Source organism: Rhipicephalus sanguineus, chromosome 4, assembly GCF_013339695.2.
Source record: "Rhipicephalus sanguineus isolate Rsan-2018 chromosome 4, BIME_Rsan_1.4, whole genome shotgun sequence".
NCBI lineage: Eukaryota > Metazoa > Arthropoda > Arachnida > Ixodida > Ixodidae > Rhipicephalus > Rhipicephalus sanguineus.
Window position 1 is genome coordinate 64,293,317 of NC_051179.1, and position 26,971 is coordinate 64,320,287.

Sequence of the window (26,971 nt, forward strand, 5' to 3'; positions counted from 1 at the left end):
CGTATTGCTTTACTGCTGTGAATTATGTATAGTGCTTAGGCTGTACTGTATATGTTGTTCCATGTGTTCAGTTTTGGGAGTAGGTTCTGTGCACGACGATGGAAATATATACCTATATCCTTACATTGACACGAGAACTGCTGCTGTTTTGATTCCAATAAAATGTTGCAACCACTGGTTCTTGTATCAATTGAAGTATCACTACTTGTCGTGCATGCAAATTGAAGAAATGAATTTGTGCTTGCAAAACAAATTGCCGAAACACTGCCTGCTCAATGTAACTGCTTGTGTTTTATTACCAAACACATTGAACAGATGATTCACAGATTATGACACATTGTAGAAGATAGGCAACAGAAAGACAGAAAGTCATCACTGTGTTCTAACGTAGATTGGGTGATCTTTTATCAATAGTAGCATAATTGAAGGTTGCTGTTGTATAAATAAAGTTTAACGTAGTGTGCAGGTGGACGAGGGAGTGCACATATGATAGTCTTTCCAGTTTTCTGCATATTTGCTACAGTCCTCGTGTTTCTGTGTTACAATTGTGAAATACTGAATTGCAAACAAGCCAACCTCTCTGCTGCTGTGGTGAAGTAATTCAACAGAACCATATTTTCTCAAGAACAGCTGTTCCATTGAGGAGGAGGGTAATGCTTTTTTTTAATGGGTACTGCATCATCTGTCTGAGGGGAGGGCCAAGTACACATGGACGTTCACAAGAGAGAAGTGCAAGTACATTACCTTTTTTGTTTTGTGGGAGACCTGTCACTGGTAAACTGGGGAGGTTGTCCTTGACCTTGGGGCACGCGTTAGGCATTCGCTTTAACGCGGTGGCGTGATGCTTACCAGTAAAAGCTAATTAGTAAGAAATGTAGGTAGTATCCGAGTATGAAAGCAAATAAATACTGAATATGCGTTATAGAGAATCAATGAATGCCGTGCTAAAGCGTGCATTGCGAATAAGCACTAATTGCGGAAATAGATAAGCGTTCAGCTGCTCAGAAGGCGCTTCTCGCGGCTGTACGCGCGCATTCAACGCACTTTATGTAGGCGCGTTACAATGTCCTTGTAACTCTGGAATTTTCTGCGTGTGTAATTTTCATATGCGAACGCAGGCGGTCCGCGCTGAAGGGTGCATTGCGAATAAGCGCTAATTGCGGAAATAGATTTTTGTTCAGCTGCTCAGAGCGCGCTGCTGCCCTGCGTGCAGCTCGCGGCAGTACGCGCGCATTAAATGCGCTTAATGTAGGCGCGTTACAATGTTCTTTTAAGTCGGGCCTCTGCGTGTGTAACTTTCATATGAGAATGCAGGCGGTCTTCGAACCGCTCATAACACGCTGCCGCATCTGGACGCGCGCAGTTCGCGGCTGCAGAAATAACGAAAATTGCTCCACAGCATACGCTCATGGAATGCACATACGTTCGCTCATCTGAAGATACCTTTGTCACGCTGGTATTCACGAATTTAGCGCGAGCGAAGAGGGCACACGTTTATAATTTTTCTAGCGGCACGGCACGGTGAACCGGAGAATTCGGAGGCGAGGGTGTTTACGTCGATCGGCTCGGCCTGCATGACGCCCCACAAATTATGTAGTGACCTTCCGCAAGAGCAAACACACGCCGATGGTACAAGAACAGAAGTTCGAAGTTGTGCCGACGGGTTACCAGCCGCTTTGTACATACATTGGTACATATATAAGCCCACGAAAAAAGCATGCTTGCAAGTGGTGGCGCTGTGGTGTAATGGTTATAGTGCTTGCTTTGAGTGCGTGTGGTCGCGAGTTCGATTCCTGTGCCGTGCGTACTTGTATGCAAATGTCATGATTGTGCATAAGTACTTTGGTGTCCGTTTTCTATTATGTCCTAGTGATGAATAGTAGCTGAAATTGGCCGGTGAACGTAATATACTGCCTAAAATATACTTTTTTTTTTCATTTCGCGAGCGCTCTAGGGCCTCGTATAAAAGGAGGCTTTAACAGCTCTCAAAAGAAGCAGAAAAACTCTCAATGCGCTCTGTTCAAGCCCCCAAGATGGCTTACATCAAAACAACAACTTTACCTCCAAAAGGAGGCTTTACAAGCTCTCAAAAGAACCAGAAAAACTTCAAATGCGCTCCGTTCAAGCCCTCAAAATGAGTTCAATAAAAACACAAATTTACCTCCTTAGTTCCGTCTAATCATTCCCTTAAAGGATGTAAATAAAACCTCCTTTTGAACCTCGTTTTGAAGGGGGTTTTGCGTAGTACCTTTTGGATGCACGTTATGCGTCGAGCCCGAAACTCCCTAAAAGGCTCAAACCCGTTTGCAGTGTACTACTACTACTACTACTACTACTACTACTAATAATAATAATAATAATAATAATAATACTGCTGCTGCTACTGCTATTACTATAACGACGACAACAGCAATAACAAGGTGGTACTGGAGGTACACCGGCGTAGTCTCTGCGGGAGTTCCTCCAACGCAGCGTTGGTGAATCGGTACAGCGTCCACATCCATGCGGTAAGTATCATGGGCTCAATTCCCAGTGCCGCCGGGCATCCATCCGTTTTCATAGAACGAGAGAGAGGTATAGTTCGACCTGTCGCTATGTGGTGTGGTTAGCGTCCACGTAAGGTGAACCGTGTCCGCCGCGGTGGTATAGCGGTTACGGTGCTCGGCTGCTGACCCGAAGGTCGCGGGTTCGATCCCGGCCGCGGCGGTCGCATTTCGATGGAGGCGAAATGGTTGAGGCCCGTGTACTCAGATTTAGGTGCACGTTAAAGAACACCAGATGGTCGAAATTTCCGGAGCCCTCCACTACGGCGTCTCTCATAATCATAGCGTGGTTTTGGGACGTTAAACCCCAGATATTATTATGTAAGGTGAACCGTAAGGTTCACTCTCGCGCCCTTTCCCTTACCTATTGTAGCTAAATATCTGCGGAACAATGTTTGGGATAACCGGTATAGGTATCATAGGACACTGCGTTTCGTAGCAGTCGTGAGGTCACGAATCAGCTCCTCATGATCATCGTTATAAAAATTAAAACATCAAAAAGTGTGTAAAAGAAACGTAAACTGTACAATAGCATCAGGTGCAGCAACTAGCAATAGCAACAGCACGTAGGTGAAGTGTCATTTTCAACGCTCACGTGTTTCCTTTTGTTAATAGCTTTTGTTAATAGCTGCCCAAACTGAGAAGAGAAGACGCCGTGGTCTCATCAACCTTGAAATGGAATGCAATGCGCGGCAGACACAGAATGCATGTCATTTTGCCCAAGTGTACTCTCTCTCTCTCTCGTATATACGTATACACTATAGTAACGAAGCAAAAGTCATTGCAGAATGCCTGCACTCGGGCAACCGTAATCGCTAGTCCTGTTTTTCACGTGAAAATTAAGCCTAAATATGGTGGGTCTCTACGTAACACGTACAGCATGAACACACTTCCGCTTTTATTTTTTCTTGTTCTTTTTTTTTCGTCGCAGTTCTGCAACGAACCAATGTCGATCTATGCCCAGCCGGTGACTCTCAGGTTCGGGCAAATCATTGTGAGAACCAAGAGCCGCCACAGACCGTCTCTACTCGCGACACTTGATACGAACGAAACCATCGGTAACAAGGTGATAACAGCTTTAAAATGTTACATCCATTTGGAACAACATTTATTTATCGAATTCATGCGACAAATGTTATTGCACAGGTTCTGTTTTAACAGGTTTTTTTTTTTCTTGCGATAGCATGATGCCGTCAGTGCGCTCTCAACAAAAAAGCAGGCATGCCTGGCGTTGAGGAGAATGCGCAACAATCAAACGAACAATTATTCATTTAGCAGAATGACGGAATGTCACAAATTTCATCCAAAACATGGGATAGTGCTACTGCCATATTGTTTCGAGACGTCCAGAATGAGTGGGGGTCGTCACATCAACGATCGATCGACTTAGCTTCGTATGTGTGCGGGCTGAGCTTGCGATTTTGGCAAGCATAGCGCACACACGTTAACAAATACGACAGAAGAAATCGCAATCGCGTCGCAATGCAATCGTTTTTGTGAAAAGTGTGCTTATTCTGGTCGTCTCCTAGTTGTGCTCATGTACGGTTCGATTTTAGTTTCGCCGGTGAACTTGGTCGAATTTCATTGCGCCTCAATGATTACCAGAGGTCCCTTTTTCGAAACCTCGAAGTGCCAAGGGGCTCTTCGGAGGGAGGTCTTCAAGTCACCATATTCCAACCGCCTGTATCCACTAAATAAATTTTAAATTTAATTTCTATATACGATGCAATAATCGATAACTCTAGCCATCTTAAGATGTCTGCCGCTACAGAAAAAAAAAAAGCAATTACGAAGGCAGCGAGCAAATACTCGATCTCCATTATTTTTTAGGATATTCGGACACGTTTCTTCAAACAAACGAAGTCTGCCTTGTATGCATGCGAACACATGAGTTCCCCTGCGAATGTAAATGACGGCCGCTTTATGGAAACACGCTTTTCCATCAAGCGGCCGTGTGCAAATGCGTAGCGCTCTCCGGCCACTGCAAGGAGTATTTCAGCACCTTCAACCGCTCATTGCTCATCATTCTGTTTAGAATTACAGTACATTAGAAGGCGTGCTGCTTTGAGCGGCAATGTCGTGCTGGTCGCAGTACACACCTCACACGTGTTGCAGCACACGCGGCACTCGCTATGCGTGGCGAGTGGCTATATACACATACGCGCGTAAGAAATGCTGTGTCGCGTACCGAAATCGTAACGTAACGAAATAATTTCGCAGGTCATCGCTTATAACATAACGCTTACATTTGCCGAGTTCGCTGTCGCGGCTCTCTTTGCAAAATTTTGGCATAACCATTCTAAAAAGACAGGGCGTGCAAACACGGACACAAGAAATTAGTCAGGACACCACAAACGCCGACTAACAGCTGAATAGATGCACAACGGCGGAAAAGAAAGAAGGCACGAAAACTTATCTGCGCACGCCCATGCCTTAACAGTTATCTTTCGCGTAGGACGCCACGCGTGCCGGTTGATAGGTTCGCCTATTGCATGGGCACGAGCAGATAAGTTTTCGTGCCTTCTTTCTTTTACGCCGTTGTGCATCTATCAGTTGTTAGTCGGCGTCTGTGGTGTCCTGACTTCTTTCTTGTGTCCGTGTTTGCACGCCCTGTCTTTTTAGAATGAATACTTAGCAACTAGCTCAGCTCTCTGTTATTATTTGGCATAACCGTTGCAAATTTTGCAACGGTTATGCAAAATTGCATATATCATATAAATCACTAGTTTTATCGAATCACATAACCACGTATATCTATCTATGTCGCGCATTGCAGTACTGCAAGCTCAGGAAAGCATTCGGCGACATCCCTTTCGGCCTGTCCCTATTCGACCTGGAATGCGAGGACTGGGAGGGCGTCTGCAACGCTATGAGCACGCCCATACCTGGCACGCAGAGGTACCAGGACATCACCGCTTACTTCGCCACTGTCAGCAATTGGACCAAGGGCAATTTCCCGTGCTAGTGGCGAAGAGGACCTGTCTCAGAGCGTGCCTCGCTCGCATACGAACGTTTTTGAGGTTAACGACTATAATACAACAATAGCAAAGACTATAATGCGCTCGATGTACTTCGACGTATTCCTTGTGCGGTCAATGACCCACTGCTCGCCACGGACGGAGAAGCCCGCAAACTGTGTCACATGTGTATTTAATTATTTTATGTACTATAAGTGTTCCTAACGTATGCGCACGCCATACATTGTATCGTTTATTGTTAATGCGTTGAACCTTTTTTCTTTCTTATTTTACTATTTGTGCCGGACAATTTCTGAAGTGGCACTATCGTAGAAAACTGACTTGCTTTACTTCAGCTGTGTATCTACGCGTGCTACGATATCCGTCACGGTGTTTCGTATACCTGCACGACGTCGAATAGTTCCACTCAAGTCTGTGCCTTCACAGCTTTACGATCGTTTTTTGTGCGTGTGTTTACTCTTGAGAGGCATCGATGTACTTCGCTCGCCTAGTGTCTGTAGCGCTTCGTAATCGATGTCTGTGCGTTTTAATGCACTGATACTGGCACGGGAATTGCATTAATTGTTGCTGTCGAGACACATATCTCTGTGCTGACATCATAATAGGCATCGCATGACTCATTATCGATCAAGGTTTGCCAAAAGTATGTTCTATTTGGTGCTTGCTCTATTATATACTTTATTGATCTTTTATTGGTCACTTCAGTGTGCGATTTGGCATAATGTGAAAAGAAACCACGCCGGCCGTGCGAACTGTGGGAATTTCAAGTTAATGTAATGCTTCTTGTGCCCAACGTGAATGGCGACGTGTTCTAATGCTTCGCTTTTTTGTGGAAATTTAGTTCACCAGGTAGTGCTGGATAAAAAGTTATTGTAAACAGATGTTGGGATCGACAGCGCCTCCCCTTGGCGTCTGATCCCCCAGGTGGCGCGTCGTGCTGACTCCAGGCAGCTTCATAGCCGGGAACCGCCGCGAAGCGGCAGCATGACAGCCATGGCCACGGCGTCAGGCATTTTTTCCAGGGTTGCAAGGCGAAAAAAAACTGAATGTGGCCAAACATTTGGTAAAACTAGACATAAAGTGCTACCTTGATGCAAGGGCAAGCCAAAAGTAACTACTATATACTTCGACGTTTTCATTGAAAACAGCTCAATATAACAGGCTTCTGGTGATACCGTGCGAAGTGACGAAGTTTTTTGCGCAGCTGAAAAAAAATCATCGGCCCTTTTATTCAATGAGGATGGTCGATCAGTGAAGTCGTGTAAAGCTTCCATTGAACGCTTACTTTCCTGTGACATTTAGCGCCCTTTTTACGTTGAGCTTGGAGTATTTCTGCTCGCGGGCTTCGCACAGTAGCCATCAACGAGGAGTAGTACATTGGTGCCGATGTTTTATTAACGAACAGAAGCAGCACTCTGGTAGTAAAAAACACGTACGTTCATTAACCCCTTTCCCACTTCAGAGGACCAGTGGTGAGTAGTGGGATACCCCCGATTTCTGAGGCACATAGCCGCTAGGAGTTTTCTGTGAACACCGCGGACGTTCAGGCTATCACACATACATACATACGAAGAACTTTATTAAAAGACCAGAGGGACTAGTGTAAGGAAGTCCTAAGACCCCCTCAACCAGTCGGCGGCTCCACTCAGGTCGTCACCGGAAGGTGACGACCCTCCGCGATGGCCCGGGTCCTCCGGACAGTGAGTAGTTGAAGACCCAGGTCCGGGCTGTGTAAACTCCGCCGCCACGAGTCTTCGTCACGTAAATCCGCCCCCACATTCGCGGGGCACTGCCAAAGCATGTGAGTTAACGAGCAACTCTCGAGGCCACAACGAAGACACTCTTCTTGGAAGTCTGGCTCTATCCTACGACACATTCGCGAGCAGAGATATGTACCCATTTGTAGGAGTCTAAAAGTGATACCTTGGGCTCTGTTGAGCCTAGCATTAGGAAGCGGAAAACGCCTCCTACCCAGCTTGTAGCTAGACGTGATCTCACGGAACGTTGTCAAAGTATCCTTTCTGAGGTCAATGTCAGACGCCTCACCATCCCCCACACGGTTCGTGCATTCACGTGCAAGGGTGTGAGCGTTGGCATAAGGATTAACCCTATAAATGCCCTCAACGTGCGCTGGAAACCAAGAAGCTTCCTTTGCAGACCTTGTGCCAGTGCCGTCGTCGTTCGCTAAAACAGGTCGCGTGGCCAGGATGTAAGTAGGAGCCCCCACCGTTAAACGAAAAAGCTTACAACCGTTTAGGAGACATGTCCATGCAGAAGGTTTAACAGTTTCATTAGATTATTTTGTTCTTTTTCCTTTTTTTATCGACTCGCAATACTGCCCATTCGTAGTCCAACATTAAACTGCAATATCTTAGCAATGACTTCGTCCTTGTATGCGAGGCAAGGAATTGACATCCAGCTTGTTGTTATCTATATAGTCGGATACAACTTTAGAAGTCCATGACATTTCCTCCTCAGAGGCGGATGCACACAAGCCTGCACCAATGGGCGCGCACTCCTGACTGACGTCATGAACCGGACGACCGGTGACACCGCCTTCGGATAACATTGCCGAATGCATGAGCGGGACTCTTTCGTTGGAGGCAGAGGCGATTGGCTGCCGTGCTTCAGTCATCTGGGCGGGGCTTCTCCAGACTTCTTAAGTTGTATCCGACTATAATACATTACTAATCGTCATGTCATAGGCATTCCTTCGCTTAAATTTCCTCCGATACTTCGACGCTGTTGCGCGAAGTAGGACAAATATTCAAGTGGGACAAGTTCATAAGGAACCAAAAGTGCCACATGTGCGAACTTCGCCTTGCGAGTTTCGTTTCTTAGTCTTTGAAGCCCGAGCCAGCCCAGGTCGACGGCAAGACCTTACGAGAGTTCGTTCATCCCCCAACTAACATATAGTACTAACTGGTCCTTTCCTCGTGATTTCATTCAGTTTGGTCTTAGCCGGTCGGTTGTGAGGTGTAGTTGTTTTCACCGGTCATACTCCGATAGGCCTGAGATCTGTTTTGCGCGTTCTGAACTGCTGTTGGTCCGTTTTCCATGCTATCTATTGTTTGCCGTAGTTTTTCCAGCTGCACCTGCAATATCGTGAATTGCTGTTGCATTGTCTTTGTCCACTATCCTAACTTATTCTCTACTTTCTCTTCTAATGGTTTGGATGTGTCATCATATTCGACGTGTGACATTTTCTCTGCCTGACGCTCGTACTGGCACAGGTGTTGGACATCGACTAGGCGTTTGTATTGTGCTATAGTCAGTAAAAACCTAATAAAAAATGCAAGCTCCGCCTTCAGAACCGCGGCTCGCCTGCCCTTCACCTGTGCAAGACAGTCGTGCTAGCTGGTTCCCGCTCGAACTGTAAGTACCTTTTTTCTCGGCTATTGTAAATACTATACGCGTATTAAGACAAAAAGGTTCTTCGTTACAACCTAAACCTTACGCTTGGCTGAGCAGCGATCTCACAATCTCTGACAACTTATGAGGACGGTCAAGTTTCCGACCTACAAACCAGCGACCCAAACGTGTGCCTGTGTGGGAAAGTAAACTATCTGAAACAATCGAGCAATTCATGACGTCACAAAAATGAGTAAGCGCTACTGGGTGGAGCATTTGTACAAACTATGTGCGAGGGACAGCGATGGCTGTGGGCGGGGCTAACATTTTTTTTTATGTTGAAACCTACTATAGTTGACTAGCGTTCCAGATTTTGCCTGAGCTTAGCGTGCTCCTGATTGACTGTTTGATTTCGTCCCTCTGTTCTGCATTCTCTCGGGTGAGTTGTTACAACATTTTCTCAATTTGAATCAGTTCTCATCCTATAGGGTGGACTCTCCTGCCGCTGCCTCAAATGATCTCCCGGAAGGGAGCGAAGCACTGGATAGCGCGCTCGCCGAGCTCAGCTGTGTCAGGACCTTAAAGCAGTTTGCTGGACTAGTTGAAATACTGAACTTTGATGCAGTTCAAGCGCTTAAGCCAAAATAAAAAAACGCCAGGCCTGCGCTGAAACCGCAGCACAGTCACAGTGAAAGCTGAAAGAGCGGCGTTTCTAGAGCCCGTTGTAAGCTCTTGTTGGGGACGTAGGAGACTGCGGACTCAGAGATGGTTATTGAAGGGTCTTTAATAAACTACGCGACCAGAAAACAAAGGGCCCCAGGCCCGATTGAGTAGACAAGCGGTTTTCCGAGCAGCTTCTCTCGTTGGCTGCCGGAGGTGGACTCCCCGTCGCCTCGTCGACGCTCTCTCCCTTCCACGACGATCACGTGACCGTGACCCGGCCGCGGCTTCCAGGCGCCAGCTCCTGGGGTCGAAGGTCGAACACATCGACGCTTGGTTCCAAAGCAAGGGGCGCGATGACAGGCAAACACCTCTCGCCCCCCCCCCCCGTAACCGTTCCAGGGAAGAGCCGTGGTCTGTTCACTGTCAGTTTAACGACCGACGCGGCGGTCTCAGGCTCGCGGGGTGCGCGGAAACGGCGTAAAGGCATCTCGGGCTGCAACACCGATATATCCTGAACGGAGAGTCCGCGAAGCTGCTGTCACGCAACAAACTCCTCCCCCCGATGAAGTCCTTCGTCGAGGCTGCTTCCGCCGATGCAGGGTCGAAAGAAGGAAACACGAGTGTATGTTGCAGAAACACTGCTCTTCACACACACGCACGAGCACCAACACACACATTCGCAAACGCTCGGGACTGGCAGCGCACAAACGACCTGGCTGCCAGACAGTTTACTGAGACCTCTTGGTCGTTCTTTTTTTTCTTATTTTTCTTTGGTGTATTCGGCTCTCGACTAAGAAGACATACCATAGTGCAAGGTTACACAAAAACAGGTGGCCGTTCCACAGAATTGCCCTCAAGCCACTTAGAACCCTCGACTCAAACCATCTGCGTTTTTGTTCGCACTTCCCTTTCTGTATTTAACTTCGAAGTTGAACTCTTGCAGAATAAGGCTCCATCTCAGTAGCCGGCCGCTTTTTCCCGACATTTCTTTAAGCCATGACAGGGGGCAATGATCAGTCTCTACCACAAATTTGGTCCCCTCGAGATAACAGCGCAGTTTTTGAATCGCCCAAACAATACACAGGCACTCTTTTTCCGACGTGCTGTAAGCCTCTTCCCGCGGGGTCAATTTCCGACTGAGGTACAGCACGGGGTGTTCCTCACCCTGCTCGTTTATCTGAGAAAGAACGACACCAAGACCACGATTACTAGCGTCGCACTGGAGAATGAATTGGCGACTGAAATCAGGTGAAGCCAAGACTGGTCCTAGAGACAGAGCGTTCTTCAATTTCAAGAATGCTTCCTCTTTTGCATTAGTCCAAGTGACCTTTTCCGGTTCCATCTTCCTCAAACTATCCGTTAGAGGACTCGCGAGTTGGGAGTAGCTCGGTATATAATGTTGATAATATCCGGCCATTCCCAGAAATGATCGAACATCTTTCTTCGTCACGGGCTTCGGAAAGTTTAGTATTGCTGCTACCTTCGCTTTCATCGGCTCGCGCTTTCCGCGTCCTATCTCGTGACCCAGGTAAGTGACACTGGTTCGCCCCAACTGGCACTTCTCTGCCTTTACTGTCAAGCCTGCTGCTCTGAATCTATCAAGTACTTCCCTCACGTGTTCCAAGTGGGAACTCCAGTCATTCGAAAACACAGCTACATCGTCCAGGTAGGGCAATGCGAATTCACTAAGTCCCTCCAGTACCCGGTCCATCAATCTTGAGAAACAAAATGGTGCGTTCTTGAGGCCAAAACTCATTGTCACAGGTTGAAAAGTACCGAAAGGCGTTATAAAAGCTGCATAGCGACTGGCTCTTTCGGTTAAAGGTACTTGCCAGTAGCCTCTCACTAAATCAAAAGTAGATATAAACCTTGCCTTGCTAACCAGCTCCACTCTTTCTTCAATGTTCGGCAAAGGGTAAACCTCGTCCTTAGTGATCGCATTTAACTTTCTGTAATCCACACAAGGTCGTGGATCCTTTCCCGGTACTTCTACCAACATCAACGGAGAGCAGTAATCGCTGCTTCCTGGCTTGGTCACTCCTAGTTTAAGCATGCGGCTGATCTCACTTTTCATAATCTCTTGATTCCTTGGTGACATGCGATAGGCTTTAGATGTAAATGGAACTTCTGATGTTAGTTCAATGTCGTGTGTCACCAAGTGTGTCCGTCCCAGCTTCTCCGTGAAGCATTCGAGGGAGTCCTCTATGACTCTCCTTAAATCCTCAATTTGTTCATTGTTCAGCTCACTCTTATCCACAGAGTGCGCGATGATTTGTTCTACAGTCGGAGCCATTTCGCAGAGTAAGGAAGGCACCTCCGTAGTAACGTCCTGAGAGTGATTCAAGGCAATGCTCACCATCTCCCTCCTTTCAAAGTATGGCTTTAACAAGTTCACATGATAAACTCGCTCTTCCTGTCTCCGTCCGGGTAACCTTACCAAGTAATTTACCTCAGACACGCATTCTATTATCTCAGCCGGTCCGTCCCAGAGGACCTCGAGCTTGTTCTGCCTACTCGGGCGCAATATCATCACCTTGTCGCCAACTTTGAATGTCCTCTTTCTCGCATTCTTATCGTAGTAGCGCTTCGCGGCTTTCTGGGCTTCCTCCAAGTTGGCCTTTACAATTTTTCGAGTCTCATTTAATCTTCCCATTAGTTCAACTACATATTCTACCACACTCTTATCAACCCGTTTGTCTTCCCAAAGTTCCCGAACTAGCTGCAATGGGCCCCTAAGGTTTCTTCCATACACGAGTTCTGCAGGAGCAAACCCAGTCCCTTCGTGCGGCACAGTGCGCAAAGCGAAAAGCGCGCCTGGAAGACAACAGTCCCAGTCTACTTTTCGCTCATGGCACAACGCTCTCAGCACTTTCTTAAGCACAGCGTGCCATCTTTCAACACTGTTGCTTTGTGGGTGATACACGGAGCTGTGTAAAATTTTGATTCCGCATTTCTCAAGAAATGTGGTCGTAAGTGCACTCGTGAAAGTCGTCCCTTGGTCTGATTGTATCTCCGCTGGGAAACCAAGGCGAGAAAACACTGTCAATAGGGCATCTACTACCTGTACTGAAGTAGCCTCTCTTAGCGGTATGGCTTCAGGGAATTTTGTTGCTGGACACAACATAGTCAATATGTACTTGTAACCAGCCTTGGTCTTAGGTAGGGGTCCAACAATATCAATAACAACCCTTGAGAACGGTTCTGAAATTATAGGCACCTTCACCATTGAGGCCTTCCTTTTGTCGTTGGATTTACCCACCTTCTGACACGTCTGACATGTTCGGACGAACTCCTGTGCATCTCTAAAACAACCTGGCCAGTAGAATTCCTGGAGTAGCCTCTTTTTAGTTTTGTTCACTCCGAGGTGCCCTGCCCACGGGTGATCGTGGCAAAGACTCAGCAGATCCTTCCGATAATCAGCTGGAATTACTATCTGATCAAAGCTTCTGCCTCGTTTGTCTTTGTAATGTCGATAAAGGATACCATCCCTTTCCCTGAACTTAATGTTACTCGATGAGACGCCTTCGCCTAGGCTACTGCACACGACCTTAAGCGTAGGGTCGTTTTTCTGCGCGGCCCTTAGTGTATCCCGACCAACATTCAGTAGTTTATGTAGAGAAGGCGCAGTTGGTCTTACCAAGGAGCCTTCGTCCTCGGTTTCGGTGAGCCTTTCACGCCCAGCGCCTTTCTGCGGGCGCTCCGCTTCAGCATCAATTTGATCTTTTCCGGCACTCACAGGTACCTTGACCTCCGTCTGCTCCGCTACGTTTCCCCCAATTACTGGTTCTTCCAGTTCAGGTTCCTCTTTCCCGTCTGAATAACGCAACTGCACTGAAAGCTGTCTGGCTTTCGATCGCGTCAGCGCAAGCACCTGTGCATCCACGTCAGCAAACTTTTTTCCCTGCTCATTCAAAAGCGACTCGGATTTATTTGAAAAAAGGTATGGATACCCCTCGGGCAACGCTTTTGATACCGCTGCCACAGTTTCTAAAGTACCGAATGGCCCCTCAATGTGAACTTTTGCCATTGGCAGGCACACGGAGTCCTCACTGACTGCTTGACGTATCCAAGCGCATTCAGAAACATAGTCCTTACTTGATACGTACTTTGGGTGGACCACATCCATGGTGGCCGCTGAGTCCCTAAGTACTCTACACTTCTGGCCATTTACAACTAGATCTTTGGTGTACGGTTTTAGTAGCTCGTTGTTAGTGGGATCACTGCTTATTATGGTCGCGAATACACGCTTTTCCTTTCGGCAATTTCTGGCAAAGTGACCCGCTTCTTTGCAAATGTAACAAATGGTTGGCCGTCTCTTTTCCAATTCCTCTGACTGACGCTCTGGCCCCTTTCCTCGGACTTCCTGTTCTTTGTTCACGCTAGCAGTCGGTTGCGATGAATTTAGCTGCCCTTTGCCCTCTCTTTCCCGCATATCTCGCGGTCCTTTATAATAAGGCTGCTGCCCAGAATGAGCCTTTCGATAGCCCTGACTGCTTAGGCTAGTCTCTTTGATGCCACGACTCACCACATACTCATCCGCAAGTTGCCCTGCCTTCTTCACACAGACGCCAACTTGTCTGTCTCTCACCCAAAGGCGTATGTGGTCCGGCAAGCACTCATAGAACTGCTCGAGACAGATTAAATTCTGAAGCTTGCCGAAGTCGCCCTCTGCACCAGAGCCCTTTATCCATTCGACCAAGTTATCAGTAAGGCTGCAAGCAAATTCAACAAAGCTTTCATTCGCTTTTTTCCTCCCTGTTCTAAACCTTCTCCTAAACTCTTCGGTGGAGAGCTTATACTTGGAGAGCAGGCTTGACTTCACCAAATCATAGTCGCCTGCTTCACCAGCGCTAAGACGAGCAACAACTTGTGACGCCTCCCCCGGAAGCAACGCAAGCAACCTTTGTGGCCAAGTGTCGCGGGTGAATGAATGTCTCTCGCACATGCGTTCGAAATTCACAAGGTAAAGACCGATGTCATTCCCCACACTGAACGGCTGAAGCAAACTAGTCATCTTTACATGGTCGGACGAAGCGGCTGCCACACTCGCTCCCGACGCCAATCTCGCTTGCTCGAGCCTTATCCTTTCGAGTTCAAGCTCAATTTTCCTCTGTTCTCTCTCAAGCTCTAACTCAGCTTGCCTTTGTTCCCTCTGTTCTTTCCTTTCTCTAGCTTCTGCCCGTTCTTTCTCAATGCGGCATATCTTTTCCCATGCCTCTGCGATTTCGTCCTCTTCGAAATCAACTTCCTGAATTGCGCAGCGGATCTCGGGTTTCCTCATTTTCTGACTCACTTCCACCCCGAGATCTTCCGCCAAAAGCAGCAATTCGTCTTTTGTTAGCTTCCTTATATCCATGGTAAGCAAGAGCCGACTACACCAACTTTCGAAATAACCACACACCCTGTGGTGGCAAACGAAAATTAATGTGCCCGATTGAACCCGGTTCTAATCGTCTGGCAAACAGTGGTCGCTCAAGCACTCATCGATACCACGAGCGTGCGATGGCCTTGTCTCCCGGAGACGTTGCCTCATCTGCCGATCCCAGATCGACGACTTGCTCGTTGTGGAGCCTTCGCCGCTTGCCTCGTCTGCGTAGTGGAACCCGATGATCCCGGATCGTCGAAGTTCCTTCCCTTCAGCAGGTGTCCGCCAGCCTTCTTCTCATCCCGCCGCTGCCAACCAGTTTGTTGGGGATGTAGGAGACTGCGGACTCAGAGATGGTTATTGAAGGGTCTTTAATAAACTACGCGACCAGAAAACAAAGGGCCCCAGGCCCGATTGAGTAGACAAGCGGTTTTCCGAGCAGCTTCTCTCGTTGGCTGCCGGAGGTGGACTCCCCGTCGCCTCGTCGACGCTCTCTCCCTTCCACGACGATCACGTGACCGTGACCCGGCCGCGGCTTCCAGGCGCCAGCTCCTGGGGTCGAAGGTCGAACACATCGACGCTTGGTTCCAAAGCAAGGGGCGCGATGACAGGCAAACACCTCTCCCCCCCCCCCCCCGTAACCGTTCCAGGGAAGAGCCGTGGTCTGTTCACTGTCAGTTTAACGACCGACGCGGCGGTCTCAGGCTCGCGGGGTGCGCGGAAACGGCGTAAAGGCATCTCGGGCTGCAACACCGATATATCCTGAACGGAGAGTCCGCGAAGCTGCTGTCACGCAACACTCTCCTGGGCTACAATATAAGTACACTAGAAAGGTACCCACTACGCCATAAATCACAACTTTTGTGAAGTTGGGAAGCACCTTCTAAGCCGCTATTTGTCATTCTGCGGAGAAGCGAGGCACCAGCTACAGGTCTGTAAGGCATTATGTGAACTTTGTTGACGCGACGACTAATGACGATGAAGAATTATGGCTCAGCTCTTTGTAATGGGTTGGAAGCTTTAAACGGCCCACCAGTTATGTAATTTGCATTGTGTGACGCCCAGTCGCTATTTCCCTCTCCCGTCATGCTGTATAACATACGCTGACGTGGGAGAGAGACGGAGGGGGTGAAGAACTTTACTGAGCCCCGAGGAAATGGATCATGCGCTTATAGGCTTCATTGGCAACCAATACAAGTGCAGTTGCGAGGAACCCACTACGCTATAAATCATCGTAATTTTTGAGAAGTAGGGCAGCAGGCACTGTGCCATTTTTCGTCATTCTGCGGAGAGCGTTGGTACCTGCTAAACGCATGTAAGACATTATGCGCACTTCATTGATGCTGTGCCTGATGACGATGAAGAATTATGGCAGAGCCCTTTGTAATGGGTTGGAAGCATTCAACAACCTACTCGTTGCGCAATTCGCATTGTGTGACGCCTGGTTACAGAATTCGCGTTGTGCGACGCTTGGTGCTTATTTTACTCTTCTACCACGCTATATTGCATATGCTAATGTGGTTCCTTCCCGACATGAAGCCTGTATAGTACCTTTTTGCAAAGCAGTTTCAAGCACCGGCATGGCTCCGAGGTTGAATACTGGGCTCCCACGCAGAGGGCCCAGGTTCGAGCCTCGTTCCATCCTGGAATTTTTTTCTTATTTGGTTTTTTTTCTTATTTCAAGCGATACTGATTACGGACACCGGCGGCGGCGGCGGCGGCGGACAGCTACGGCGCCAAAAACGGCCGGTGAAATGATCTCGTAACAGCTTTCGCTGTAAAAGAATGCAAACAAGGGAAGGAAAAGGGACAGGAAGGACGCTTGGCGCTCTTATTGTCCCTTGTCATTTCCGTGACTGCATGTTTTCTTTTTGTCTTGTTTTTTTTTTTTGCTTAAGCGCTTGAAATGCATCAAAGTTCAGTATTCACTTCATTTTTACCGATCAGGAAATACGTAGACCCTAGAAAACGTCATCAAAATCTATGACGCCACGACGAATGGTGCAGGAACTTCAAGGTGGCGTCGCCACTCGCATTTTCTTTTTACGCGTTTTCTCACCAAGAGTGTTCTCGCAGTAAGCGTGGCGTGTTTGGTAGTGAAAGAGTATCGTTGTCATGTGCTCATTGTATGCGGTATAAAGGGTGTTTCTTTAAGACAGTACAGACGTTTTTGTAAAAAAAACATGGCTGATCCCTCCGGCATAGGAATCGGTATAACACGAAAGTGAAACGTGTCTTCACAGAAGTAGTGCTTATCATATATAAGAGCTTGTGCAATGTATATTCGTGTTTGGCAGCTATAGCACCGTTTGACGTGGATGCACCCATGTTGACAGCATGTCTCTATCGCGACGACTAACGGCCATGATCATGATTAAACCGTTGAGGTAGCTGACGGTGTGAACATATATATGGACACAGCGAATCGTGAATCGCGCGTAAGGATGATATCAACAAGCTCATAATCAACACTGGTACCCGGTATGCACTTCTTCAAAGCGTCGTCAATTAAGGAGAGAAACGGCACGGTGTGCACTTTCTAGTAATGGGTAGCCGACGCCTGTGCTCATGCATACATAACACACACTGCACTTCAGCAACGCGGGAGGTAGAGGTTCGTAGCCTGAGCCGCAAACGCGTGCGTCCCGCTGGCCTCTGTCTCGCAGGCGCTGCTCTCGCTCTACCAAGGCACGGCATTCGCCCGTCGAAATCGCGTCCTTTCTGCAACGCATATTGCAGCAGTTTTGTTAGTCGGTGCTCTCGCAATTGAAGCAGTCGGCGGCAGAGAAATCCCATTCGTGCACGTAGAAGCTGCACTACTCCGATGAGCCGACGCACGCTAACACGAATCGAAAGGCAAAGAACGTAACTGCGTCAAGGGTGCCTCGGCGACGCCAGCGCGGCCAGTCTACCTCTCTGGTATCGAGACGCTTTAACCATGACCTCCGATATCACGTGCAATCTCGGAGTAAGCGCTAGTAAGTGTCGATCGTGGAGCATTACTTCTTTTCACCTCTCACAGACGGCGGCACCGCCCCGCTCCGCCCGCCGCGAAAGAGAATGTGTGAAAGATATAAAGCGCGTCCGCGCCGTGCCTAGCATCTCTCGAGTTGGCTTAGTCGGTAGAGCGTCGGGCGCTTGTCGTCGCGGCCGCAACGTCGTGGGTTCGATTCCCAGCGGGGTATCTTTTTCTTGGTTTTTTCTTTCTCACCCGTTGGCGTCCATTTTATCAACGTCATATCCGTGACGGATGTACTTGGTGGACCCCGGCATAAAACACTTTCGTGTTAAATTATAGGACAGTCAGGTTTTCGCACATGAACTCTTTGTCGAGGCGGAAACACTTTCCCGCAGCTGAAACGACGTTGACGCAACTAATTAAGAAAAACTCGTTAAATAACTTTCAATAATTGACTTGAATGCCGTTGTCTATACTATGAAGTTTATATTGGAAGTTTACGTTGGAAGTTTATATTGGAAGTTTATATTGAAGTTTATATTAGTTGCTTATATTAGGAAGTGACACGGAAAGGAAAAGAGACAGGAATGACGCTGGCGTTCTTATTGTCTATTTTCCTTTTTGTGTCTCCATGTTGTTGTTTTTTTATTCCTATTTCGCTTAGGCGCTGGAACTGCATCAAAGTCCGTCTGGACTCTCTCGGGACTCTTCGAGAATTGATGTCCTTGTTCGCGACCTAGATCTCGCCCGTGACCGGGACCTGTGTTGGGGCCGGTACCTTGATCTTGGTCTGGATCATGGTCTGTGTTGAGCATTTTCTCTTTCCGCTCCATGGAGCTGGAGCGATCCCCGAGTCGTCCACTTTTCTCGTGATTAATTTTCCTCCATGGGATTTTCCGCAGTTTGTCGCTGCTTTGTTGTTGTTATTGCCGTTGTTACACATACATACACATACAACGCCAAAACACAAGCACAACACCGAAAATAGCAGCAAAACAGAAGAAAAACCAAAGGCAGCTCCACTGTTGTGGATTGAGTTTTTTTTTTTTCTCTTTCTTTTTTGTTTTACTCGTGAGACGTGTAAGAAATTCGCTTTATTAGCGCTAGAAATGTCTACGAATAGTTATGAGGTTCAGAACGGCCATAGAAATATTGACGAATGTATAGTTTCCTTCAGCCACGAAAGTGAACGTAATTTCCTTGCAATTGTGTCCATCGTAATCATATCGTGGTTTTGGGACGTAAAACCCCACCAAACACGATTATTTTTTTTTGTTTGGAATTTACTTCTATGTCACCTCTCACACGATTCACTGACTCTTTGCAGAACTTTCTCCTGCACGACGAATCTGCAGGTGAAAAAAAAATGGCGTATGAAAGACACGTACAGTGCTTTAAATTGATTGCACTGGCGCAACTTTTCTTCGATCACATGACGCAAGCAGCGCTCCCTGAGGGTCTGAAGTGCCCCACTTTAAAAGCTTCGATGCATGCTGACTGGAACTTGGTAAGCACACACAAATACTTATGGCAGCTTAGCTCTTCTACAATTTCTCTTTAAAAACTAGCGTGACATTAAAGACCACACTTCACAACATTCGGTTCGTATGGCCCGTGACTGATCGTCATGGTGTAACTTGGTGCAAGCTAGCTAATTTAGACGTAGGGCGTTTGAAGAATCTGACATGCTAGCCGGACGTGTTCTTCATGTTTCTAAGCGAAATGCGATTCTGATATGAGTATCTACCTTATATATTTGGGTAAACTTTACGGGATGTAAGAATAGTCTTGCGCTAATCCGAGTTAACGCAAGTAACTGACGAAGGTCGTTTGCTGTGCTTCTTCATTTTGCATATATTTGAGCACGGCCTAAATATTTTTACCAAAATTCAGATTGGTGTCGGTGAGATGAAGAACGGCAAATATACAGGGTGTCCCAGCTATCACGCAGCACGATTTAAAAAAAAGAGGAACGGCGTTACGCGAATCAAACCTACAGCATATTGTTCCTAGTACACTAGAGTAGCCACTGCTATTTTTTTCGTTATTGAGGTTTAATTAATTAGTCATAATTATATTTCTAACTCGACAAGTACTCGCCTAATTGTCAAAATGTCAATGAGGCGTATGTAGGCATGTTCAAATGGCATCTAACTGTGCTACTTTCAACAACGTGCTAATTGCGCGCTCATTTTTTCCGCCTGATCAAGAAAGCCCGCGAAATATGAAAAGTGACACGTGACTAGAGTGTTGCGCGCGTCGGGAACCAGCGCCCTCAAACAGGCTCCCTATGAGGCAAACAGTATCAAGGAAAAAATGCAGAAAGAAAAAAAAACAGTTTATCTCCATCTGCCACTCCCCGACCTAGAAACGCACCGCTTGGATTTACAGAGTCAGGTCGTAATCGGAACACCTGCCGCGTTATCTATGAGTACAGTCGGCCGTGAGATATGGATGATTGCGGCGTACTATCGAACGGATTGAATTCCAGCGAAATTGCACGCATATCGCTGGCGCCCGACCTGTACCCTTGCAAAAATGCGGAACGCTGTCTTTCGCAACAGGCAAAGCGGTAGTTTGCAGTAAGCTTATTTGAGGGCGCTGGTTTCCTTTGCGCATGGGAGCATAGTCACGTGTTATTTTTCATATTTAGCGGGCTTTCTTTATCAGCCGGAAAAAATGAGCGCGCAATTAGCACGTTGTTGAAAGTAGCGCAGTTAGATGCCATTTGAACATGCCTACATACGCCTCATTGACATTTTGACAATAAGGCGAGTACTTGTCGAGTTAGAAATATAATTATGACTAATTACATAAACCTCATTAACGAAAAAAATAGCAGTGGCTACTCTAGTGTACTAGGAACAATACGCTGTATGTTTGATTCTCGTAACGCCGTTCCTCTTTTTTTAAATCGTGCTGCGTGATAGCTGGGACACCCTGTATACACACTAAGCGTTTATTCTATCCCCATCTGTCGCTGCTGTGTACAAGCTTACCTCAATTTACGTAACTATGCTGTTATTATCGGTTAACAGTGATAGAGTTCTTCGCCTGGGAATGTTTGTCGACATTTCTTTCAAATAAAATCATATACAATTTTAAGGCTGTCTTGAAAACACTTGTCCTAAATAAAAAAAAGATATTCGAATACTATGCGACGCGGTTCTTAAATTCACTATTTGCACAGCTCTAGTCCCTTTCATGGTAGCATTAAAAATATGCTGGGTTGGAGTCGTAAATATTCGTAAATATGTCATAGCGGAGAATCCGCACAAAAAATGACATGCGCTCGAAACCTACTATTGTGTATTGGTGCCATTCACAGCTACATATATATATATATATATATATATATATATATATATATATATATATATATATATATATATATATATATATATATATATCACTATGAGAGGTGGCACTTCAAGAAAACTTCATTTATTACGTCGACGTTTCGGTCAGAGCCTGACCTTTCTCTTGAGAAAGGTCAGGCTCTGACCGAAACGTCGACGTAATAAACGAAGTTTTCTTGAAGTGCCACCTCTCATACTTATACTTATACGGCAACCAAAGGCAACCACTCCTTCATTTTAAAGCTTCTTATAGTGGTATCGTGAACTTATTAAATATGTACAGTACAGCAAATAAACCATGTTGCCTAGTCATGCAAGACGATTTCTGTTGATTTTGTTTTCTTTTCAGCTTGGGGGACAGGAGTGGCTGGAAGGTTTGCACTACCCTAACGAGGTGCATGTATGCGACGTTTTGCGGTATTTCCCAGCTAACAACACTTTTGCGATCCAGACGAGACCGGGGTAAGATTCGCTGTTAAATTCCGTTAAACGCCTTAGTAGTGTTGTCCTGAAGCTTAATTTTTTAATGCATTTGTCGCAGTTTCTTGCATGTATTGTAGACAAAATTAAACTATGAGATTCAGCTACCCTATTCACTGTATACATGAACGCGAAGGAAATGTAGCTGACACCCGGAAAATGAAATAGGGAGGCTGGTATTAACCATGGTAATTTCTTGCACTCTACATTATTGGTGATAAGTGCTACATAGAAAGTTTAGGACTGAAGGTTATTTGCTTCTATTACAGAAACGGGAGCACGAACAAGAGCCCTGACAAAGGGCTCGCGCTCTTGTTAGGATGCAGCGCTACGGTGCAGGTGTACATACAGTAGGAAATGTATTAGCCTCATGGTATCAATTATACGTGTGCAGCATGGAGGTGAGCACGTTATAACGTAAAAAAAGAAAACGCTTAATATCAAAAAAAGTGTAACAAGCAAGTAGAGTGAAATACAAAAGAATACGTGCATTAAACAATAGTGATACTAAGCATCGATGCTCAAATCGTACAATGGGTAGCGCCCACGTGCTCATGGCGCAGTTGATTTTGGGTATGCGGCAACACGTGTCAAGAGAAGAACCAGTGATTTGCAGCTGGCTTTGAAATTTAATGGTAAATATAAATGCCGCGTGCTACAGGAGCCTCGACTACCGATCTGCAACACATTCTGACCATGTTCAAAAAGTGTTGCAGGGCCCCTTTAACGTCGCTAGGTGCTAGCGCCATAACACGACTCACTTGTTGTCACTGTTGCCGAAAACATTGGTACACTATGTATGGAGCGATAATTACGCTAATGTTCACGCGAACCGCGATGTACAAATTACGAATTAAGAATATTGTGTCAATTGTGAGTACATTTTCGTGAACAAGAGGAAATGACATATTGCAATTCCATGCCCCCCCTCCCTCGGAGACTGCAGAGGGGAGGTGGGGTTGTCGGCTAGGAATACTTAGCATCGAGAGACGACACTTTAATATGAAAAAAAGATTGCCGGGTTCCTTAGTCCTTCCTAAAAGACAATAAGGTGAAAGCCTTTTCACTTTTCTTGCTCTTTCTCTCTCTCTCTCATTTACCCTCTTATCCCCATCCTGATGTGTAGGGTAGCAAACAGGACATAGTCTTGTTAGCTTCCTTACCTTACCTACAATCCCTCTCATTCTTTCTCTTGCCCTTCTGTTGAACCCTTCTTCGAATGTTTTCCTTGCCCTTCGTTGAACCATTCCTTGAATGTTCCTCGCCGCTTTTTTTTTTCTTTTTTCTTTTCTTTTTTTGACGAGGCACGCGCGTGGTGGAGGGACGTGCAATAAGCGAAGGTGACGCGATATGTGAAGTGACGTAGTGTAATAAGTAATATTGATAATGCCCAACGTGGTGGCTTAGCAGCTGTAGCATCGCACTCGTGCGCTCAATGACTCGGTTTAGATCGCTGTCACAGCGGCTGGCTTGCGATGGGGGCAACATATGAGCGCGCATATCGTTTGACGGTAAAAGAACCCCAGTGGCAGAATGTAGTCCTCCTCGGGTCTTTTTAACCATAGGCACCCGTGTTCAAATGACGTCTATTCGTTGTCAGCGTTGGCGCCATCCCGATGGTCCAATCTTAATGTGTACATCGCTCAGGCAACCTTCATGAGCGTTATCTTTTATTGCACAGACCGACTGGCCCCGCAAAAGTTCTTGCCTACTACAAGTTTCGGAAGCAAGATGACAGGCAGTACATTGTCGCTCACGGTAAGTAGCCCCCCAAGGCGCAATCAAAATTTGTTGAATACAACGTAACGCCCATTTCATCAATACTATTTATTTTTTTCGCTGCATATTCAAAACTTATCACGCCTGGCCAACTGTGTATATTCTCGAAGATGTAAAGTTCTACCAGATTTTGGACACGGACTATGCAAACTGGGCCCTCATTCACCACTGCTCGGAAGGCGGTAAGCTCATTACACTGATAATGAGACGAACGCGTTTGTAGTCGTGACAGAGACTTCATAAATGTAGTTACTATGTTTTTTCGCTTGGTTACTTAACATTAGGCACAACCAAAGAAGCCAAAACACAAATTAAGCCTAGGAATGCATCGGGGACAATTTTTGTCGTTTTTAACTATAGCGTAATGATTATCACCTAAATTGAAAGCAATTAAAGTGGACGAAAAAGAACCCTTTCCGTCGGAGGGATCCGAACCCACATCCTTCTAATTACGAGTGGCGCTAGCTAACACGAACAAGGATTAAACGCACATAAATACAAAACAGAGTGGACGAAGGGGTGCTCTTCGTCGTTACTCAATTGGTAGAGCATCGGAGGCCACATACGAAGGCTGCGGGTTCGTATCCCAACGATGGAAAGTGTGCTTTTTCGTCTGCTCTAATTGTTTACAATTTAGGTGACAATCATTAAGCTACAGTTAGAAACCACAAATAATGACTGTATGCTTTTCTTGGTTTATTTGTCTGTCGGTTTCATTGGTCGAGCCCTTCGAACAATTCCCCTTCTTTCATACTTACATTTACCATTGCTGCCTCCACCAGGGTCTGGATCGTGGTATGTAGTTGCCCTGTCGAAACCGATGGCCGAGGTACCTGCGAAAGTAATGAAGAGGATTCAAGATGCCATAACAAAATCTGGAGAGAAAAGGAAGGTCACTTGGAATCGTTCCGCGTGCATGTTGGAAAAACCTACGAAGGCGCCTCTTGACAGTCTGAGTTTGGTGCGCGGCATGCGGATAGGCTGAAGCTGAAATACTGTTTCTTCGATAAAAGAAAAAACAAAACTGAGTTAATAAACATTCGGGGAACAAAACAATTAACACAATAAACCACTTTTTTTTTTGGTCCGCAAGACGTGCGTTGACTGCCCGATTCGGAGACTTCAGATCTGTAGACGTTAAGGAAGGTAAGTGTCACGCCGTCAGCTATGAAATACCCCTGATTACAAAGGACAGCTACCTAAACGAAACCACTCGTGTGTTAATGGTAAATATGGAATTCCTCGACCACTGGTAGGTATTTCTCAACCTTGTCTCTCTCATTACTACAGTTCCGTTTCATTTTATAGCGAAGCTGTCGTACGCTATATAGTTTCCAATGGATCGCTGCGTGCGTAGACTGAGCGCCTAGACCGAGAACAACCGGGGAATAAAGAAATGAACAAAACAAAGTGAATTTACGTTACGCTGGGTGACGTCATAGTGACGTGATGATGACGTAACAAATGTGAAGCCAGTGATGCCGTCATAGTGTGACGCCATCACGTGGTGATTACTCTTTTGCATCATTCGTGCTGACGCTGACGGTCACTGTATTAAATGTACTTGGAGATGAAGCACGGAACGGAAAAATTAAAGCGAACGATCAGGCAACTTGTCGTATCGACAAGCCCAAACCCTATCTTCTTCATTACGCGTGTGACACCTTGGCATATTACCTATTATGCTACCGCGGCGAGAAACGTTCATCCAAATTCTCGGCGTTTATTTATATGAATGCTATACCAGAGATGCGTTAGCCACGGCCATGGCGGTGGAGGTGTCACTTCCTTTAGTGCTCGAAGGCGCCAGCTCTCAAGCGAAGCTACAAAAGCATACAAGCTGGACAAGAAATCCCTAACGCTGTCCTCTAGCAACCAGGCTGTAAAAGTCGAAACACCTGCGATACAACTAGGCGTTGAGAAGAACGAAACCGGGTTTTCAACACGCTCCTTTTCGAAGACAAACACAGAATGGGACACAAGAGCAAGATCAAACAACTGTTTTACTTCTAACATGTTCGTGTCACATTTCTACGCAGTACATTTCTCTTTACATTACATTTGCTTTGTGTACCTTCACCCTTGTTATCTTCTGCACCAAGCATTAAATATATGTTAATCTAAGGTCAGATTAACAAATTGACTGTTTAATTATACATTGTACTTCAAGTGTCGATGAAATATGGAAGCCTTCCGCTATCACTAGCTCCTCTGACCGTAGGTGCGGGAAACCAGCTAGTGTCAGATGCAGCTGTGCTATGAAACATACAAACAAAACAAAACGACGGGGCGAACGTCGGACAACGATTTATTTGATTCCTCAGCAGCCTTGCAAGAAGAAATCTCCGTTGTCTAAAGGAACCTCCTTTACGCGAAGCTTTTCGACATACTTAGTAGAGCGTTTTCACATATACGCTATGACCTTGTCGCAAGGTCTGCTGTGAATATTCGTGCAAGCGCAGAGGGGGCAAACGCTTAACACGACCTCTACAAAAGGTCCGGCAGCACTTTTTGAACATGGTCGTACAACGCTGCCGATCGGTAGTCGAGCCAAATGTTATAGCAGTGCACACTGCAGCCAATTTACAATTACGTCCAAATATTCAAAGGCAGCTAGGATTCCTTCGCTCTTCTATCGACAAATTGTGCCATGCACTCATCCGACCATGTAATAAGATCGCGCACACGGCCACTGGTTGATATCAGAATTCTTTACTGCCGATAAGCAATGAACAAGCGTTTATTTACAATATGGACTTTCGGATGGGCCAACAGCAAGATGGGCTGCCTTCCGCCGATCCGCCGGCCACCCCTGCTTTAGAAAATGGAATGTTCTGAGCAATCTCGCTATCGGCGTGCTCGTGAGTAACAGCGCCGCGTGTCGCGATTTTGCGGCTCCAGCCCCCGGTCACTCGTGACAATCTTTTTTGCAGTTGCGACTTTACGTTGTACAACAGCGCATAAATTATACCAAACGTCGAGCCGTCCCACCTGTTAGAGTGTGTTTGCCGCTGCGATGAGTAACAACCTGCTATGTACAGAGATAAAAACAAAAACAAAAAACACGCAGATAGCGAGAACGATTACGCGAATTCTCATCGAGGTAATTACGAGCACCTGTGACACCTCTACAGAAAAATGTCGTACGACACTTTACTAACAGGCAGTTCGCGACACATGCCTTTTGCTTTCTTGTAGATAACCTTTTTTTTTCTTTGCGTGTTGCGTCATGCACGTCAGGCGTGGGGTGCCGGGCTTGCGGTAGCTTTCAATTAGTTCGCCAAACGACCTGCAACTGCGTAGGTTAGTACCTAGGAATGTCTGTGTAGCGGTGAGCCACAGCCGACTGGAAGACACGAAATTGACGCGATCTGCTGGGGCTCGTGCTCTGCTCGAATATTTAGTTAATGGCGTGATGATTTTATTGTTTGCTTTCCATGGGCATATCGAAACTTCATTCCGTGCTTCGAGATTATCGCTGTATCATTAGGTAT

At 46.4% G+C, this 26,971-nt stretch overlaps 1 protein-coding gene across 1 annotated transcript; it reads left to right on the top strand.

Annotated features, from left to right (window-relative positions):
- The first annotated feature begins 19,192 nt into the window (after positions 1-19,192).
- Positions 19,193-24,531, top strand: LOC119390132 (uncharacterized). The gene is made up of 5 exons (XM_037657691.2): positions 19,193-19,366; positions 21,568-21,680; positions 23,380-23,456; positions 23,588-23,659; positions 24,260-24,531. The coding sequence occupies exons 1-5, from the start codon at positions 19,226-19,228 to the stop codon at positions 24,460-24,462; spliced, it is 606 nt and encodes a 201-aa protein (XP_037513619.2). The 5' UTR covers positions 19,193-19,225; the 3' UTR covers positions 24,463-24,531.
- The last annotated feature ends 2,440 nt before the right edge of the window (positions 24,532-26,971 follow it).